This window comes from Microcebus murinus, chromosome 27 (assembly GCF_040939455.1).
Source record: "Microcebus murinus isolate Inina chromosome 27, M.murinus_Inina_mat1.0, whole genome shotgun sequence".
NCBI lineage: Eukaryota > Metazoa > Chordata > Mammalia > Primates > Cheirogaleidae > Microcebus > Microcebus murinus.
Window position 1 is genome coordinate 3,256,105 of NC_134130.1, and position 21,041 is coordinate 3,277,145.

General features: G+C 42.9%; 2 protein-coding genes across 2 annotated transcripts; both read left to right on the forward strand.

Annotated features, from left to right (window-relative positions):
- Positions 1-8,257: 8,257 nt before the first annotated feature.
- Positions 8,258-9,190, forward strand: LOC105869720 (olfactory receptor 7D4-like). The gene has a single exon (XM_012761756.2). It carries the CDS (start codon positions 8,258-8,260, stop codon positions 9,188-9,190), a length of 933 nt encoding a protein of 310 aa, XP_012617210.2.
- Positions 9,191-17,425: 8,235 nt separating this feature from the next.
- Positions 17,426-18,364, forward strand: LOC105869719 (olfactory receptor 7D4-like). Its single transcript, XM_075998250.1, has one exon. It carries the CDS (start codon positions 17,426-17,428, stop codon positions 18,362-18,364), a length of 939 nt encoding a protein of 312 aa, XP_075854365.1.
- The last annotated feature ends 2,677 nt before the right edge of the window (positions 18,365-21,041 follow it).

The following is a 21,041-nucleotide window of genomic DNA, read 5'->3' on the forward strand; positions in this document are numbered from 1 at the left end:
CGGACACATCACCGGTTCAGAACTTAGTGGATAACAGGGACTTCAAAGGCAAATGTTGTGAATTTAAATATCTTCTTTTTCTCCCCCCAGAAGACATGGCTCGTGTCCTTTATTATCAAAACGCTTATGACTTTGCTTATACTTGTTTTCGTGTTCGTTTTCTGCAACACTCCCTGGTTAATTCCTTTTTGACTTTTCTCCCCAATATGCTATCCAGAATGTTCCATCTTTAGGCTGGACAAAGTGGCTCATGCCTGCCATTTTTTCCATGAAAGGCATCAGAGGGCCAGGATAATAGTCTGGACTTGACACTTTGGTGTGTCTGGCCATTCTTTGTCCAGGAGCACACCAAGAACTGAGGGCAGACTCCCACTCTTGACACCTTTGGTGCCAAAACCCAGGATTTCTGATAAAATTTCTAGATGTCAGCCGGGCGCGGTGGCTCACGCCTGTCATCCTAGCACTCTGGGAGGCCGAGGCAGGTGGATTGCTTTAGGTCAGGAGTTTGAAACCAGCCTGAGCAAGAGCGAGACCCTGTCTCTACTATAAATAGAAAGAAATTAATTGGACAACTAGTATATATAGAAAAATTAGCCGGGCGTGGTGGTGCACGCCTGTAATCCCAGCTACTCGGGAGGCTGAGGCAGGAGGATCGCTTGAGCCCAGGAGTTTGAGGTTGCTGTGAGCTAGGCTGACGCCACGGCACTCACTCTAGCCTGGGCAACAAAGAGAGACTCTGTCTCAAAAAAAAAAGAAATTCTAGATGTCTGGTCAGCCACTTTGATCCCTATGTTACGCCTCTACTTATAGACAATATATGGAGTTCCCCCTATTATCCAGAAAGGCCTTCATGCCACCAGCCAATGTCAAGGGACATTTTTCAATCCTTGTCTTGTTAGTACATTCACACACACACACACACACACACACACACTCTGAAACAATTAACCACTTTGCTTTTCTTCTCAACACAGTGAACATCAAACAATCTGCAAAAATCTCCAAAGAGCCTTCCAGAGAGGCCCCTCACAGAGAGATAATTTCTTAGTTTGATTGCTTATATACATTAAATATTTCTTAGGGAACACCTTGTAACTTTTAAATCACACCAAAGGTGGGGGGGGGGAGTTTTTCTTTGGAAGAAATAAATTTGTCTCCTGCCTCCACCACCACCACCATTGCCAATACCACTGCCCACCTGGACTCAAAATTGACTGACAACTTTCCATCTGCTTTTCTTTCTTTCTTTCTTTCTTTCTTTCTTTCTTTCTTTCTTTCTTTCTTTCTTTCTTTCTTTCTTTCTTTCTTTCTTTCTCTCTCTCTCTCTCTCTCTCTCTCTCTCTCTCTCTCTCTCTCTCTCTTTCTTTCTTTCTTTCTTTCTTTCTTCTTCTTCTTTTTTTTTTTTAACCTAAAGGGAGTTAAATTGTTTGGAGAGTGGAAAGAAAAACAGAACAATTTATTTAATGAGGCGCTCTGAGAATTCAACCCTTGAGACGCTAGGAATTTTACACACAGTCCCCGTCCCCGCTGTACTTCTCTGATCCCAAGGTCTGGGGGAACCCTGGTGGGCTTCCTGGGGGCAGATCACAAGGAGCAGAAGGCTTCAGTGGTGACCGTCAGAGGAAGTCAGTAGGACCCGGTGAGGGCTGGAGGAATAAGAAGGAAAAGAGAAGAGAAAGCGGGTACTTGGATTTGTTTCTAGAATAACGAGACTGTGACAGTCCCATATTTATTTAGTCTGCAAAGGTGAAGTCCTTCTACCAAAGATTCTTTGGTTTTTGCTTGATCTCTTCCTACTTTTGTTCTGTTTCATTTTCTTGCTCTTTAGAATCCAGAGCCCCTCTCCAATAAGAATTACTTTCTGAAAAGTCTGCAACTATTTTCTTCACTCTTTTCTATACCTCATAGGCTCTTGTTAGATTTCTTGCATCCAATTATCTGTTCATTAACTGCTTAGCAGAGATCTATCACACACAGGGTGTTGCCTATTTTGTTCCTGATGTGATTGGCCTTTTGTGTTATATTTCTCTAACTATTTTTACTGGCAGATTTGGCTTCCTGATGGTACTTACTGTTACTAGGTTGTGTTAATAGTTACTGTTTCACCTTAGTGTCAACAGTTTCCTAATGTAATTCTTTCTGATGCTCAACACTTCGTGCAATTCCCTTTTCTCGTATCACTAATACTTTTCAGTGTTCGGGAAAATATCAAATGATTGAAATGGGAGTAGACTGCCTTAGTGTGTTCATGGGTTTTAAAACAACCATTGCTTATTGGGTTAAGAAGTTTTTCTTGGTTTCTTTATGTGCCCACAAGCTCTGCCCCAGCTGCTAACTCCAGGAATGGCTATTTAAAAATTCTCAAATGCATTTTTTTCCATTGTGAGTATGGTTATAATTTCTCTTCATTGACCTATATTAGCCTGATAAATTATGTTAACAAATATTCTTATATTAAATCCACTTCCCTTCCTAAAATTGATGTTACTTGTCCATCAGGTATTATCTTTTAAGAATAGATATAAATTCATTTTATTTAACTTTACTATTCGATTTTGATTCTATATTCAGGCATGTGATAAGCATGAACATTTATGTTTTGTCTTATAGTTGATGCTTTGGTCTCAGTCTTTATTGTACATCCAACATCTGTACTTGTCCAAGGCCCACAGTGTGACAGGTACCTTGCAAATCCCTGCTAAGACAAATCAGGAGCCCAAACTGTGAAACTTTGCCAATGTAAGAGGAACATCAAGGAACAGTATAGGATGCTTTAATTATGGTCCTCAGATACTTTGTCCCTCCTGGCCCATGTTCTCCACTCTCCATCTCACTGGGCTCTCAAATGACTCTTATACAAGCTCACTGGCATTTAGAGCAACCAAAAATTCTATTCCCGCAACCTAGAAGGTTTATTCTTTCCTCACTTGATTAACCATTACTCGTACTTCCTCTCTTAGCTCCAATATTCCTATTTCAGAGAAGCCACAACTATTTACCTTCTGGTACTAAATTGGTCCTCAGAGATTTTTTTTCCTGTCTTTAATTAATTAACATTCTGGCCAGGCACGGTGGGTCACACCTGTAATCCTAGCACTCTAGGAGGCTGAGGTGGGAGGATCACTTGAGGCTGGGAGTTTGGGACCAGCCTGAGCAAGAGTGAGACCCCAATTCTACAAAGAAATAGAGAAATTAGCCAGGCATGGTGTCATGTACCTATAGCTCCAGCTATTCAGGAAGCTGAAGCAGGAGGATCGCTTGAGCCCAGGTGTTTGAGGTGGCAGTGAGCTATGATGACACCACTGAACTCTAGCCTGGATGACAGAGTGAGAGACTGTGTCTCAAAAACAAAAACCAAAAAGCAAAAAACAATTCAATTAACATTCTCTAGGCATTAATAATAACAATACTTTTTCTATCATGAGAAATAGAAACATTTTTTTCAAGTCTCAAATTTGCCTTTTACTGTATTAGGATGACTTGCTTTGTAGAAGTTTTAAAATAAAAAAGAATGTATTGATCCTATTTTCTTGGCAATACAATATATCCCCACTTGAAAGCATGTACACATGAACACACACTGTTCCACATGCCTTCTATTTTATTTTAATGGTCATGTGTGTTTATGTATGTATGTATGTATGTATTTTTATTTCACAATATCATGGGAGTACAAGCAAGAGGGCTGTCAATTTTGTTTATCTTCCGAAAAACCAACTTTCGGTGGTATTAATCTCCTGTATAGTTCTTTTGTTCTCGGATTCATTCAGTTCTGCTCTGATCTTATTTGTTTTCTTCTGCTAGGTTGAGAATTAATTTGCTCTTCCTTTTCCAATTCCTTGAGATGGTTTATTAGTTTATTGATTTTTTTTTTACTTTTAAAATATACAGTTTTATTTATTTATTTTTATTTCAGCATATTATGGGGGGGGTACAAATGTTTAGGTTACGTATGTCGCCCCTGTTCCCCCCTTCCTCCCTGAGTCAAAGCTTCAAGCATGTCCATCCCCCAGCCGGTGCACATCTCACTCATTATGTATGTATATACCCGTCCCCCTCCCCCATCTGCCTAATACCCGATAGATGTTACTCCTATGTGCGCACTTAGGTGTTGATCAGTGAAACCGACTTGCTGGGGAGTACACAGTGGTGCTTGTTTTTCCATTCTCGGGATACTTCCCTTAGTAGAATGGGCTCCAGCTCAATGCAGTCAAGGTGGGTGACCTCTGACCTGTTGTCTTCACCTCTTGCCGATGGAGACGAGTGAGTTTGCTCCCCCAGCTTAAGCTCCCAGGTGGTGGGGTGCACTTGTGTGTATAGCTCCACCGCAGCTCCAGTAGCTCAGGATGGAAGTCGCTGCGTTGAGCTGCGGGGTTACCCTCTCTGTCACTCATTGCACTTTGCACGGAGGAGCCAGGTATCCAGGTAATGTCTCTGTGGTAGGTTCTGGTCCCCTGGATGGGGTATTTGGATGCCCCGATCTCTGGGAAGGGTCCTGCCACTCCCGAGGGTTAGTTGCTTGGACCCTGTTCCCGGTTAAGGTGGGAGTAAGAGCAAGGTAGATCCCAGCTGGTGCCTGCAAGCCTGCGGATCTGCCACTAGGGGGAGCCGCTCGCATGGGATTCAGGGCTCTTCCACCAAGCCCGGGAGCGGCCTCTGATGGGAGGGACCCCTTGGCGCAATCGCCGGGGTCTCTTCCTGCCGGGACTGCCCTTCCCTGCCCACCAACCCCGGCGCTGGCAGCCGCGGGGACGCGGAGAGCGAGCCCCGGAGTTGTGATCTTTTTTTTAATTATTATTTTTCTTTTTTTATTTCGGCATGTTATCGGGGTACAGATTTTAAGGTTTCAATAAATGCCCCTTTCCCCCCCTCCCCCCACAAGTCTGAGTCTCCAGCATGACCATCCCCCACATGGTGCACATCTCACTCATTATGTATGTATATACCCGCCCCCTCCCCCCTCCCACCTGCCCAATACCCTATTACTGCAGTACCTATGTGACCACTTAGGTGCTGTTCAGTTAATACCAGTTTGCTGGTGAGTACATGTGGCGCTTGTTTTTCCATTCTTGGGAAACTTCACTTAGTAGTATGGGTTCCAGCTCTAGCCAGGAAAATATAAGATGTGCTATGTCACCGTTGTTTCTTAGAGCTGAATAGTTGGAGTTGTGATCTTATTAGATGAACCTAAGCCGTCCCGGCCCGCCGAACCCACCGGCCGCCAACTATCGCTGCGCACAAAGCCCCGCGGGCGCACGGGGGAAGCGGCCTGTCTCGCTTCTCCCCACCTGCCAGGGCGGAGCCCGCGGTGCAGGTGCACACGCCCTGGGCTGGGGGAGGGGCGCTGCCCAAAACCGCGCTGGGGGCGACCCCTCCGGACTTGGCAGATGCCGGTTCAGGGGCTCAATCAACTGTACCCACCCCCCTTTTTTTGGGAGACAGAGCCCCGCTTTGTTGCCCAGGCTAGAGTGAGTGTCCTGGCATCAGCCTAGCTCACAGCAACCTCAAACTCCTGGGCTCAAGCGATCCTCCTGCCTCAGCCTCCCGAGTAGCTGGGACTACAGGCATGCGCCACCATGCCCGGATAATTTTTTCTCTACATATTAGTTGGCCAATTAATTTCTTTCTATTTATAGTAGAGACGGCGTCTGGCTCTTGCTCAGGCTGATTTCGAACTGCTGACCTCAAGCAATCCGCCCGTCTCGGCCTCCCAGAGTGCTAGGATTACAGGCGTGAGCCACCGCGCCCGGCCCAACTGCCCCCTCTTCCTCACGGTCCCGAAGCCTCACGTCTGCCTGGCCGAGGGTCCTGCTCTTTCTGTCCCACCCTGAGCCGGCTGCATCGTCAGCGGGTTCGAGGGGCAGAGCCCCCTTTTTCGCATTCACCCCCTTTGTTCTGGTCCCGCTGACCACCAGAGGCAGGTGCCTGTCTCCAAACTCCCTCGCCAGTCGCGGGAAGCGACCTCTCATCGGGCCAGTGCCTCCCCCGCCCCGGGTGGTCCCAGCACCCGCACCGGATGCAGGGCGGGTTCAAGACGTTTCCCACAGGCCGGGCGGGCGCGGTGGCTCACGCCTGTAATCCTAGCTCTCTGGGAGGTCGAGGCGGGCGGATTGCTCAAGGTCAGGAATTGGAAACCAGCCTGAGCAAGAGTGAGACCCCGTCTCTACTATAAAGAGAAAGAAATTAATTGGCCAAATAATATATATAGAAAAATTCAACCGGGCATGGTGGCGCATGCCTGTAGTCCCAGCTACTCGGGAGGCTGAGGCAGGAGGATCGCTTGAGCCCAGGAGTTTGAGGTTGCTGTGAGCCAGGCTGACGCCACGGCACTCACTCTAGCCTGGGCAACAAAGCGAGAGTCGAAAGAAAGAAAGAAAGAGAGAAAGAGAGAAAGAGAGAAAGAGAGAGAGAGAGAGAGAAAGAAAGAGAGAAAGAGAGAGAAAGAGAGAAAGAAAGAAAGAGAGAGAGAGAAAGAAAGAAAGAGAGAGAGAGAGAAAGAAAGAGAAAGAGAGAGAGAGAAAGAAAGAGAGAAAGAGAGAGAGAGAAAGAGAGAAAGAAACAAAGAGAGAGAGAAAGAAAGAAAGAAAAAAAGACGTTTCCCACTATTGTCTCTCCCAGAGCCTGTCCGCCCATGTCACGACTTTGCACCCACTTCAGGCACGTGGGTGTGGAGGTCGGGGGAGGAGCTGGGTGTCCTCCTGTGGGTCCGATCCCATGGCGCGCTGGCTGGCTGGGTGGGTGTGTCCATCCCACACTGCGTTCCCTATTGTATATCTCGCACTCTCCGGTCTTTGCGATCGCATCTCCCATTCACATTTCCCCCACCTCACCCCCCCCCCCCCCCCCGCCGTGCTGCCTGCCCCGCGCTGTTTCTCTGCAGATTCGCAGTGCGGTTCTCGGCGGGGAGCGATCCACGCGTGTGTCGCTGTCCGAAGTCCTCACCTCCTTGTCTGGGAGCAGAGAGCCCGGACGTCACCGCTAATCCACATTTTTTTTCCCCTCCTGGCTGTGTGTTTTTGTTTACTCCTTTTATATATGTACAGCACATGCTTTTTTGTCTTCTTGGAAGAATTCACCAGGCAGTCAATCTCCGAAAGAAAGAGCTATGCGGATTTTTGTTAATTAGAAATGCTACACTGCGGTCAAAAGAGGTAGCAGATAAGGATTGGAATTCCATCTTTGATGGCTCCCTCACTTTAAGGGGCAGGTAGAGGCGTTATTGGTAAATGATAACCATGCAAGACAGGTGTATTGTGATGTTAATAACAAATGTTCACATTCATGAAACGTCCATAGTATGCTGTAGCAACCACAGCAAAACCTGACATGCACCATCTCAATTTACTCTGAAATCCTACCATATGGGGAATATTTAGCACTCCTGCTATAGACACAAGTTATCTGCAGCTAAGAGAGCTTAAATAACGTTCCTAAGGTCACATAGTAGTAAGTTGGTAGATCGAAATCCTATTCCAGGAAATCTGACTCAAAAAAAAAAAAAAAAAAAAAAACCACACACATTTTCTAAATCACTGCTCCATCCTGTACCTTGGGCGAGTTATAATTCCAAAATAATAATTATAAAAGTGGAAGATCAATAATATTAAAAATAATAGTAGTGGTCATAATGACAGTTATTACCTATGGATACTCTTACTGTGCACAAGGTCACTTTTTAAACCTCAAAAAGAAAGGAAATAGTAATAATCACATTTCTAGAAAGAAAGAAAGAAGTCACTGGGAATTAACCATCACATCGCTACAGAGCATCAGGTTGCAGAATAAAGGTTCTTAGAGTTGAAAATCCACATCGTAACCACCATGGTAGACATGTTAGAGTGAAGGACTATGGAAATTGTTAGGGAAGAGACACCACCCCTTTGGAGGGGTCATATAAAAGAAGATATTGATTAAGTTCATAAATATAAGTAAGAGAATGAAGACTAGCGAGTGGATGAAAAAGAGAGAGAGAGATTTCGGCTAAATTAAAAGAAAATCTGAATAACTATACATGTTTAAAATGGATTTGGCATTTGTACCCCCATAATATGCTGAAATTAAAAAAATTAAAAAATAACATAAAATGGATTTGGGATATCACTTGGCTGAGTGAATCACACTCTGAAATGACTCTATAAAGGGTGAAGCACGTCCATTTAAGGGTGATATTGTATAAAGTAATCACAACCAACGAGGTGCCAGTTGGGTGTTTATTAAACATTGCTTTCTCCTCTACTCCAGCTGACACATCAACTACATGGAGGCAAAAAACCACACGGAAGTATCAGAATTTCTCCTCTTGGGTCTCTCAGAAGTTCCCTCACTGAAGCCCCTTCTCTTCGGGCTGTTCCTGTCCATGTACCTGGTCACGGTACTCGGGAACCTGCTCATTGTCCTGGTCATCATCTCCGACGCCCACCTGCACACCCCCATGTACTTCTTCCTCTCCAATCTGTCCTTTGTAGACATCTGCTTCACCTCCACCACCGTCCCCAAGATGCTGGTGAACCTTCACACACACCGCAAAGACATCTCCTATATGGGATGCCTCACTCAGGTCTATTTTTTTATGATTTTTGCTGGACTGGATAATTTCCTCCTGACCGTGATGGCCTATGACCGGTTTGTGGCCATCTGCCACCCCCTGCACTACACGGTCATCATGAACCCCCGCCTCTGTGCCCTGCTGGTCCTGATGTCTTGGTTCATCATTTTCTGGGTCGCCCTGGTTCACCTTCTACTGATAACGAGGCTGACCTTCTCTGTAGGCACTGAAATCCCACATTTCTTCTGTGACCTGACTCAGCTCCTCAAGGTGGCCTCCTCTGACACCTTCATCAATAACATCTACCTGTACGTGACCACTGTGTTGCTAGGCATATTTCCTGTCACAGGAATCCTCTACTCCTACTCTAAGATCGTGTCCTCCTTAAAGAGGGTGTCCTCCACTGCGGGCAAGAACAAAGCATTTTCCACCTGTGGGTCTCACCTCTGTGTGGTCTCCTTGTACTATGGGACAAGTCTGGTTGAATACCTCAGCTACGCTGTGACCCCTACTTCCCAGAGCAGCGCCATCGCCTCGGTGATGTACACCGTGGTCACCCCCATGCTGAACCCCTTCATCTACAGCCTGAGGAACAAGGACGTGAAGGCGGCCCTAAGAAGACTGCTCGGTAGAGCAGCCTCTTGACCATGACAGATGACTTCTTCAGAACTAAGCAGACATTATGGGCCCCTAATTCAAATGTGAATTTTAGAGTCCTGGTTGTTTTTTTCTCCCTAGAAGACAGTCTTCATTTTCCCATTCCCAAAGCACCTGTGACTTTGCATAATATGTTTTTGTAGGTTTCTCCTCAATGACTTCCCCCCCCCAGGACTTCCTTTTTAATTTGTCGCTTCACAACATGGTTCCTAAAGTTCTGTTTTTGGTCAGTTGTCTTACAGCAATTCATGAATTTTCCATCTTGCCATTTAAAACACTTTTTATAACAAGTGCTGACACAGTTCACTTAAAAATTATCCTCTTGCATGTTAATGTTTTCTTCACCTCCATGTGGATGTGTTCTTGTTATTCCTCAAAGAAATGAAATCAAAATATAAGACACATAGGAATAACATTTATGGGGTGTCGGACAGGTGGGAGGGGGTGGGGGGTGGGTATATACATACATAATGAGTGAGATGTGCACGGTCTGGGGGATGGTCATGCTTGAAGCTCTGACTCGAGGGGGGAGGGGAGCATGGGCTTATATGTAACCTTAACATTAGTAACTCCATAATATGCTGAAATAAAAAATAATATACATATATACACACACAATAAGTTAAAGCCACGTTCTTATCCTAGGAGAACTCAGCTTCTTGCTTTACATGTGTGAATTTAATGCGAAAAACATTTCTTTGAGATATTTGCTCTCCATTTCCCCATTTCTGAAAAGGAAGAGACTGAGTTGAGATGAACCGTAACATGGCAAACTCACACTGCGCTCATGTTCCTAACGTTGCTGTCCTGTTTTCACAAGTACATGATGGGATTCTCAGCATGAAATGTGGTTCACTCACATGATTCATAGTGATGTACTGCCCAGCACAACTCCAAAATGTTGCTTCATGCCTTATGATACTTGCTTTTTCCCTTCCTTATTTCTTTATTCCTTACGATCCTTCCTTCTTTCCCTCATTCCGTCTTCTCTTCCTTTCCTTATTCTTCTTGGCTGTTTTATTGGTTCATGTTAACTGGCTTCATCCCTTTTCTTATGGCTGCATAATATTTTTGCTGTATAGTAAACCACAAGTTGTTTAACCAATCATTTGGGGGGGTGGTTTATTTCCATCTTTGGGCTATTGTGACTAGTGCTGCTATGAACATGCATGTACCTTCATTTGTTTGATGATCTCTTCAATTATTTGGGGACTAGTTTTATCAATGGGACTGCTGTGTCATATGGTAATTGTATGTTGTAACTTTTTGAGGAAGTGCCAAACTGTGTTTCATAGTGGCTGACATGTTTTACAACGTATTGCCAACACTTGTTATTTTCCTTTTTGCCCCCAAAAGATTATATCCACCTACTAGGTGTGAAGTGGCATCTATTCATGCTTTTGATTTGCATTTCCTTCATGACTAACTGAGCATCTTTTCATGTGTTTATTGGCAATTTGCATGTCTTCTGTGGAGAAATGAGTTTTCAAGTGTGTGCTCATTTTTTAACTGTTTAGTTTGTAATTTTGTTTCTGACCTCTACTAGTTGTTTATGTATTTCAGAAAATTGACACTTACCAGTATATGTTATGTAATTATTTTCCCATTTCTGTATATAATCTTTCCATTTCTTTCAAGTATACAATTTATTGTTCTTAACTACTCTTATCACAATGTATAATAGGTCTTTTGAAATTATTTCTTCTATATAAAATAAATTTTGTATCCTTTTACCAAGGTCTACCCAATTTCCCCACTGCACAGCCTCTGGTAGCTACCATTTTACTGTCTGCTTCTGCCCACTTTTTAATATGGTTGTTTGTTTTTTCTTGCTTATTTGCTTGAGTTCTTTGTAAATTCTGGATATTCTCCCTTTATCAAATGTGTAGCTTGGGAATATTTCCTCCCAGCCTTGTCTATTTGCTCTGTTGCTTGTTTCCTTAGCTGTGCAAAAGCTTTTTAGTTTAATCAAGCCCCATTTATTAATTTTTGTTCTTGCCATGATTGCCATTGTGGTCTGAGTCATAAGTTATTTGCCTACACCAATATATAGAAGAGATTTTTCTGCATTTTCCTCTAGAATTCCTACGGTTTCATGCCTGAGATTTAAGTCTTTTATCCATCGTGAATGAATTTTTGTGAGTGGTGAGAGGTAGGGGTCCTGTTTCATTCTTTTGCATGTGACTATCCAATTTTCCCAGCATCATTTATTGAATAGGGCTTCTTTTTCCCAGTGTACATTGTGGTTTGCTTTGTTGAGGATTAGTTGGTTGTAGGTAGATGGCTTTATATCTGGGTTCTCTGTTCTGTTCCATTGGTCTATGTCTCTATTTTTATACCAATACCACGTTGTTTTGGTTACTATAGCATTGTAGTACAGTTTGAAATCTGGCAATGTGATACCTCCAGATTAGTTCTTTTTGTTTAAGATTGCTTTGGCGGCCGGGCGCGGTGGCTCACGCCTGTAATCCTAGCTCTCTGGGAGGCCGAGGCGGGCGGATTGCTCAAGGTCAGGAGTTCAAAACCAGCCTGAGCAAGAGCGAGACCCCGTCTCTACTATAAATAGAAAGAAACTAATTGGCCAACTGATATATATATAAAAAATTAGCCGGGCATGGTGGCGCATGCCTGTAGTCCCAGCTACTCGGGAGGCTGAGACAGAAGGATCGCTCGAGCCCAGGAGTTTGAGGTTGCTGTGAGCTAGGCTGACGCCACGGCACTCACTCTAGCCTGGGCAACAAAGCGAGACTCTGTCTCAAAAAAAAAAAAAAAAAAAAAAAAAAAAAAAAAAAGATTGCTTTGGCTATTTGGGCTCTGTCATGGTTCCAGATGAAGCACAAAATTATTTTTTTCTAGCTCTGTAAAGTATAATGTTGGTAATTTGATGGAATTTGCATTGAATTTGTAAATTACTTTGGGTAGTATGGCCATTTTAACAATGTTGGTTCTACCTAACCAAGAGCATAATATAGATGCAAAAGTGCTCAATAAAATACTAGCACACTGAATGCAACAGCACATTAAAAAAAATCCAACAAGACCAAATGTGCTTCATCCCAGAGAAGCAAGGAGCGTTCAACATATGTAAATCAATAAATGTGGCTCACCACATAAACAAAAACAAAGGTCATATGATAATCTCAATAGATGCAATAAAAGCATTCAAAAAAATCCAGCACCCTTTCATGATAAAAACCCTCAACAATCTAGACATAGGAGGAACATATCTCACAATTATAAAAGCCATATATGCCAAACACATGGCCGACATCATACTGAATTGGGAAAAGTTGAAAGCATCCTCCCTAAGAACTGGAACAAGACAAGGATACCCACTGTCACCACTTCTATTGAACATAGTGCTGGAATTCCTACAGAGAGATCAGGCAAGAGAAAGAAGTAAATGTTCTCCAAATCAGAAAAGAGAAGGTCAAACCATCATTCTTTGCCGATGATCTTGTATCTAGAAAACTGCAAAGATTCCACCAAGAGTCTCCTGGAATTGATAAATAAATTTAGCAAAGTCTCAGGATAGAAAAAAATCAATGTATATAAATCAGTAGCATTGATATATGCCAATTACAGTCAAACTAGGAGTCAAAGACTCAATATCATTCACAATAGCTACAAAGAAAATAAAATACCTAGGAATATACTTCACCAAAGAGGTTAAAGATCTCTACAAGGAAAACTATGAAACTCTGAGGAAAGAAATCACAGAGGATACAAACAAAAGAAAAAATTTTGAACAAAGGGCCTCTTTCCCTCGACAACATTGCGAACTTCATAAAATCTCCAAACTTTCCTGGATGCTGGCACATTACAGACAGATAATGCCTGAGTTGGGCTGCTTATAGAAATTAAACTTCCCTTAGAGGAAACCTTGTGACTTTCAAATGAAAGCAAAGGAAGAAGACCTTCTCCTTAGAGGAAATAAATCCAACTTTCCCCACTATTGTCTCTGGAGACACAGAATTGACTGGAAACTTTCCATTCTGTTGTCTTTTTTGTGAGCCATGGGAGCTGAATTGTTGGAAGAGTGGAAAGGCAATAGAATCATTTATTTAATGAGGTACTCTGGGAATTCAACCTTCAGACAATAGAAATGATAAAAATATTACTGCCTCTCACCTATAATTCTCTGATCCCAGCCTACATGAAAACACAATTAGGCTTCCCAGGAAAAGATCTCAGAGAAGAGAGAGATTCAGTGATATCCATCGGAGAGAGTCAGAGTGACACAATGAGGGCTAGTGGGGTAAGAAGGAAAAGAGGAATGAGTGTGCTGGGCTTTATCTCTAGAATAATGAGACTGGGACAATCCTATATTTATTTATGAGATGCACATCAAGAAGGAGCAGGTGAATTCCTTATACTTTGAAGGCAATTTAGTTTCCACCGACACTAGTCTTTTCCGGCTCTCACTCTGATTTTCTTTCTTTCTGGAATCTAGAATCTCCATCCAACAAGAGTTAGAAACAGACATTTCTTGCATACTTCATTTTCTGGGCAGTGTTCATAGCCTCTTCACTGTCCTCCAAATATTGCAGGTTCCTGTTACCTTTCCTGTATCCAATTATTTATTCATCAACTATTCATGGAAGACCTATATGTATGAGGTGTTATTTTGTTCTTAATATGATCAGATTTTCTAATTGACTAAACTATTATTGCTGGCAGGTTTGACTTACTGAAATCACTGAATAGGTTCCATATTGTTGTCATCATCATGATTTTTCCATTTCATTGTCTACAACATGATGAATATAACATACTTCTGACAGTTGGCATTGTGGCTAATTTCTTTTTTCCATTTTACTAATCTGTTTACTAATCTGTTTCAATTTTCAGGAGAATATCAAATAATTGATGTTGAAGTAGTCTGCCTTCACCTAATCATACACTTAACACAAATGTTTTGATATGTTAATGTATAATGTCCTCTCAGCTGTGGTTTTCAAACAAGCACAGGGTTAAGAAGTTGTCCTGGTTTCTATGTGTGGGTATCTGCACATTCTCTGCACTGGCTGCTAACCACAGAAACAACCATTCCATATTCTCAAATATATTTTTTTGCACTATGATTGTGAATCTCTTCATGAACCTGTTTGTGATGTACTACGTTAGCAAACATCCTAACACGAACCCAGTTTCCCATTCCTAGAATAGGTATTATTTGTTCATGATGTGTTATTCATTTAAAATCAACACGAATGCATTCCATTTATCCTTACTATTCGATTTTGAGTCTACATTCAGGCATGGGATTAGCTTTTTTTTTTTTTTTTTTTTGAGACAGAGTCATGCTTTGTTGCCCAGGCTAGAGTGAGTGCCGTGGCGTTAGCCTAGCTCACAGCAACCTCAGACTCCTGGGCTCAAGCAATCCTCCTGCCTCAGCCTCCCGAGTAGCTGGGACTATAGGCATACATCACCACGCCCGGCTAATTTTTTCTATATATATATTAGTTGGCCAATTAATTTCTTTCTATTTATAGTAGAGACGGGGTCTCGCTCTTGCTCAGGCTGGTCTCGAACTCCTGACCTCGAGCGATCCTCCCGCCTTGGCCTCCCAGAGTGCTGGGATTACAGGCGTGAGCCACTGCGCCCGGCCTAAGATTTCTGTTTTGTGTCACTGTTGACACATTTGATCTCACTCTTTCTTACATGTGCAACATTTGTGTTTGTTGAGCCTCTACAATATGACAGGCACCAAGTAGATCCACAATCCCTGGAAAGAAAAATAATGAGAAAAAAACAGTCATAGCCACAGAGCCACAAATACACATCAAATTACTGACATGAGATGCACATGAAGAAAGAGCAGAGGATGCTCAGTGTGGGGCTCACAGACTCTGTCTTCCTGACCCTCCTTCCTTGCTCTCTGTCTCTCTTGTCCCTCAAATTCCTGTTTTGAAACTCACCGAGCCATATGCCATCCATCATTGTGTTCCCTCAGCCTAGAAAGTGTATTCCTTCCTTACTTTTCCTGATTAACAATGACCCATCCTTCTTCTCTCTGCTCAAATATTCCTATTTCACAGAAGTCCCACCCCTGCAACTTCCTCACTAAATTGGTCCTCCACAATTTTTTCTGCCTTTAAGAAACTTCTCTATGCATTAGTAACATGAACTCTTTTTCTATTTGGGATAATGCGAACATTTATTTTAAAATCTCAAATGTGACTTTCATTTTTCTAGGATGATTAATTAGACTTACGTAAATTGTGAATATTTCTAATCAAACCTATCAATTATATATATTGGTGATTAACTCTGCAGATTTTAGTACATCTCCAACTGAGAGCATACTCACATGAGCACCCCACTTGACATACACTTTGTATTTTATTTTAATGTTTTTGTGTGCTTTTATTTCCTTCTTTTATTTATATATGCAGTCCACTTGCTTTTTCCTCCTCTTGGGAGAATTCACCTGGCAGGCGTGCTCTGAAAGCAGGGGACAGAAGGATTTTCACTGATTGGAAGTCCTGCACGGTGGTCAAAAGAGGTAATAGTCCTGTTGTATTTATAATGATTAGAATTACATCCTGGTGATTGCCCCATTTAAGAGGGATATTGATAAATGAAAGGCTTGCCAGACTGATTTACTAAAATATTTAATAATAGAAGTTCACATTTTTGAAATGTCCATCGCATGCCCTAGGAAACGCAATAGAAAAATGACAGGCATCATCTCATCGAATTTCATTCCTCCATTCACGCAGGGAATATTTACTATTCCTACTGTAGAGGTAAGGTATCCACAACTAAGAGTTTAGATGACTTTCTCAAGCTCACACAGTAGTAAATTGGTGGGTCAAAACTCTATTTCAGGAAGCCTGACTTAAGAAAATATTTTCCTGGCCAGGTGCGGTGGCTCACGCCTATAATCCTAGCACTCTGGGAGCCCTAGGCAGGTGGATCGTTTGAGCTCAGGAGTTCAAGACCAGCCTGAGCAAGAGTGAGACCCCGTCTCTACTAAAAATAGAAAGAAATTAATTGAACAACTAAAAATATGTAGAAAAAAATTAGCCGGGCATGGTGGCCTGTAGTCCCAGCTACTCGGGAGGCTGAGGCAGGAGGATCGCCTGAGCTCAGGAGTTTGAGGTTGCTGTGAGCTAGGCTGATGCCATGTGACACTAGCCCGGGCAACAGAGTGAGACTGTCTCAAAAAAAAAAAAAAAAAAAAAGAAAATATTTTCTACATCACAGATCTATACTGCACTTTGGGAGACATATATATCCAGAATAATTTTCCTAAAAGGAGGAATTTTATAATAATAATAATCATATTAATATTAATAAAGACAGCTATTATTTACTGAGACTTACTGTATCAAAGGTATTTTAAACCTCACAAACAAGAAACTACTGATAACCAGAATTTTAGAAAGGAAAGAAGGCACTGAGAGTTTATTTTCACATCACGAGCTCCATTGGGTCACAGAATAAATGTTGTCAGAGGGGACAATCTGTTCCTTAATACGTTGTAGAGCTTCAGAATGAAGAAAGTATGGAAATGATCACAAAAAGACATGACATGTCTTCAATTATTTGCAAAACCGATATGAAAAATGAAACTAGTTGATGCCCATAGATTCAGGCAGGAGAATTAAAACAAGAGAGTAGATGGTAAACCAGAGACACTGGTGCTAAATTAAAGGAAGTCTGAGGCCGGGCGCGGTGGCTCACGCCTGTAATCCTAGCACTCTGGGAGGCCGAGGCGGGCGGATTGCTCGAGGTCAGGAGTTGGAAACCAGCCTGAGCAAGAGCGAGACCCCGTCTCTACTATAAATAGAAAGAAATTCATTGGCCAATTAATATATACAGAAAAAATTAGCCGGGCATGGTGGCGCATGCCTGTAGTCCCAGCTACTCGGGAGGCTGAGGCAGGAGGATCGCTTGAGCCCAGGAGATTGAGGTTGCTGTGAGCTAGGCTGATGCCACGGCACTCACTCTAGCCTGGGCAACAAAGCGAGACTCTGTCTCAAAAATAAATAAATAAATAAATAAAGGAAGTCTGAACACCTCTACTCTATAAAGTGGCATGGGCTAACGCCTGCCTGAGTGATTCCCGGTCTTTGAAAAGACTCTACTGCATGTGAAGGAAGCCCATCCAACGGTGACACCATAATGTGACACCATCTTGTGATAACTGAGGTGCCAGGTGGCTGTTTGTTGAAAGTTGCTTTTGCTTCTTTCCTCAACAGGCGCACCACCTACATGGAAGCAAAAAACCACACGGGAATATCAGAATTTCTCCTCTTGGGTCTCTCAGAAGATTCTGAACTTCAGCCCCTTCTCTTCGGGGTATTTCTGTTGATGTACCTGGTCACGGTGCTCGGGAACCTGCTCATCGTCCTGGCCATCAGCTCTGACACCCACCTGCACACCCCCATGTACTTCTTCCTCTCCAACCTGTCCTTGGTTGACATCTGTTTTATCTCCACCACCGTCCCCAAGATGCTGGTGAACATTGATGCACAGAGCAAAGACATCTCCTACATAGGATGCCTCACTCAGGTGTACTTTTTTACCGTTTTTGTCGGACTAGATAATTTCCTCCTGACTGTGATGGCCTATGACCGGTTTGTGGCCATCTGCCACCCCCTGCACTACACGGTCATCATGAACCCCCGCCTCTGTGCCCTGCTGGTCCTGATGTCTTGGTGCGTCATGTTCCTGGTTGTCCTGGTTCATGTCCTACTGATAATGAGGCTGACCTTCCCCAGGGCCACAGAAATCCCGCATTTCTTCTGTGAGCTGGCTCAGGTTCTCAAGGTGGCCTCCTCTGACACCTTCATCAATAACATCTACTTGTACGTGGCCACTGTGTTGTTGGGTGTGTTTCCCATCACAGGGATCCTATACTCCTACTCTAAGATCGTCTCCTCCTTAATGAGGATGTCCTCCACTGCGGGCAAGAATAAAGCATTTTCCACCTGTGGGTCTCACCTCTGTGTGGTCTCCCTGTTCTATGGAACAGGACTTGGGGTCTACCTCAGTTCTGCTGTGACCCCTTCTTCCCAGAGCAGCGCCATCGCCTCAGTGATGTACACGGTGGTCACCCCCATGCTGAACCCCTTCATCTACAGCCTGAGGAACAAGGACGTGAAGGGGGCCCTGGGAAGACTGCTCAGCACAGCAGCCTCTTGCCTGTGACGGACACATCACTGGGTCAGGACTAAGTGGACATTATGGGCCTCCAAGACAAATATGAATTTAAATATCCTGGCTCCTTTTCTCCTTTAAATGACATGTTTCTTTTGTTTATTTCCTGATCACCTAAGAGTCTGCTTTTATATGTTTTTCCCTCAACAACTTCCTCCATAATTTCATTTTAACTTTTCTCCCCTAAACCTGAGTCTTAAAGTTCTAATTTTCATCAGATTTCTTGGGGCCATTCCTGAGATTTCTAACTTCACATTTAAAGCACTTCTCATATCAAGTGCTCACATGGCTTCCCCAAAAATTGTTTTGTTATTGTCTTCCATGTTGCTGTGTTTCATCTCTATTTGGTTGTGCTCTTGCTCTTCATGAAAGAAATGTAATGACAATCCTACAATACCAGCCAAGCTCTTACATTACCAGGGCTCTGCTTGTTGCTTTTACATGTGTGAATTTTATTGTGAACATGTGTCCTTGAGCTATGGTATCTCGTGCACCCCATTGCTCAAAGGGAGACTGAGTTCAGATGGCTAAATCCTGGGAACATGACGATGAGTCCACACCCCTGACATTGCTGTCTGGAGTTTCCCAAGGACAGTGATAGGATCCTCAACACTAATGCTGGAATCTAATTTGAAAGCATGTTCGTTTTCTGGCATGTGAATTACGTCTTAATCACGCCATTAAAAAAAAAAAAAAAAGATATTGACTCTTCTTTTCTGCTGATCCCTGAACCTCTGGACTCTAAAACACCCTGGCAGGAAGTATACCTGAGTGCTAAATGGGGCCTCACTATTAAAATGTTGCTTGGAAGAGTGGAGAACTCCAGGGGACCAGGACTTTTGCCCTGTCTCTAGAAGAGCCAGTCCTTTAGGAGTCAAGGCTTCCAAATCAAGAGAAGCGAGACCTGCAGATACAAGAAGCACAGACTCTCCAAGTGGCTCCCTGGGAGCAATGTTAGGCAAGGACATTTGTGATTCCAACTCTTGCTTTCTGGGCCCATGTATTCTGCATATGAGGTTATAATACATTATGATATTTGTTTGATTGACAGTATATATTACCTCCTGCAAATTTTGTAGGGGTATGTCCTGTGTGTTCCAATGCCTGTATTTATTGTATTTATTCTCTTTGACATTAAACATGTTCCCATATCTTCCAGTTAAGATGTTTTTGTAGAAGTGTCCAACACTCCATACTGTCTTTAGGCTTTGCTTTATTTCTCTTCTTCCCTTCATTGAAAACCTGTATAGCCTGTGTGTATTTGCCACCTACATTTCCTCAATCCTCACTTTTCAACCCACTCTACCTGGATTATTATTGTCCTATCTTTCTATTTAGAGGTAATAAATGGAGTCCTGGGCTAGGTGCGGTTGTTCACACCTGTAACCCTAGCACTCTGGGAGGATCCCTTGAGCTCAGGAGTTCGAGACCAGCCTGAGCAAGAGCGAGACCCTCTGTCTACTAAAAACAGAAAAATTAGGTGGGTGCCGTGTTGCACCTGTAGTCCCAGCTACTCAGGAGGCTGAGGAAGAAGGATCACTTTAGCCTAGGAGTTCGAGGTTGCAGTGAGCTATGATGATGCCATGGTATACCTCTAGCCACAGAGACAGAGCAAGACTCTGTATCAAAAAATAAAATGATAATAATAATTCAATGAAGCATTAATATCAACAAAGGCTCCCATGTCTCCAGCAAATGTCAAAGGATTTTTCCTGTCCCAATTTTGTTAGTCATTTTCACAGAAATATTGCTCCCAAATTTCCTTTCCTGAGGAAGGACTTCTTTGGAGGAGAATGGTGGTTGCCTGGGACCAGGAGGAGGAAATGGGAAGATAATTGTCAAAACTTACAGGGTTTTAAAGATGTATGAGAAATAAGTCCTGGAGCCCTACTACACAGCTGAGAGCTTATTGCTAATAATCATGTATTGAATACTGAAAATTTGTATAGTGCAGATCCTATATTAAATGTGATTATCACACATTAAACTACAGAGAGGATTGAAGGGAATTTTAGGAGGTGATTGACATGTCTTTGGCCTCGTGGTGGTGATGAATTCATGGATATATACTTGTCCCCAAACTCTTCAAGTTGTATACATTAAATATGTACAGCTTTTACATTTCAATCATACCTTCATAAAGTAGTTTAAATATTAAGAAAAAAAATTGAAAAGAAAGGACCTCTTTGCCTCTATAACATTATGGACACCAAGAAATCCACAAAATATCCAAACATTCCTTAATGGTGGCACAACACAGAGAGACGATGCCTGAGTTTGGTTGCTTCTAGAAATTAAACTTTCCATAAGGGAAAACCATGAGACTTTTAAGTTAAACCACAGGAAGAACAGTTTCCTCGCTGGGGGAAATAAGTCAAACTTCCTCTACGCTGTCTCTGTCGACAAAAAAATTGACTGAAAACTCTCCCTTCTGCTTTCTGCTTTGTATCCCAAGGGGGATGAAGGTTTTGGAGAATGGTAAGACAATAGAACAATTCCTTTAATGAGTTGCTCTGGGAATTCAACCCTGGGGATGCTAGAAATGTTCAACCTGCCCCTGCTGCCCTACACCTGTTATCCTTGATCCCAGTCTACATGAAAACCCAATTGGGATTCCCAGGGACAGACTGTGGAGAAGAGAAAGCTTCAGTGACATTCACCAGAGAGA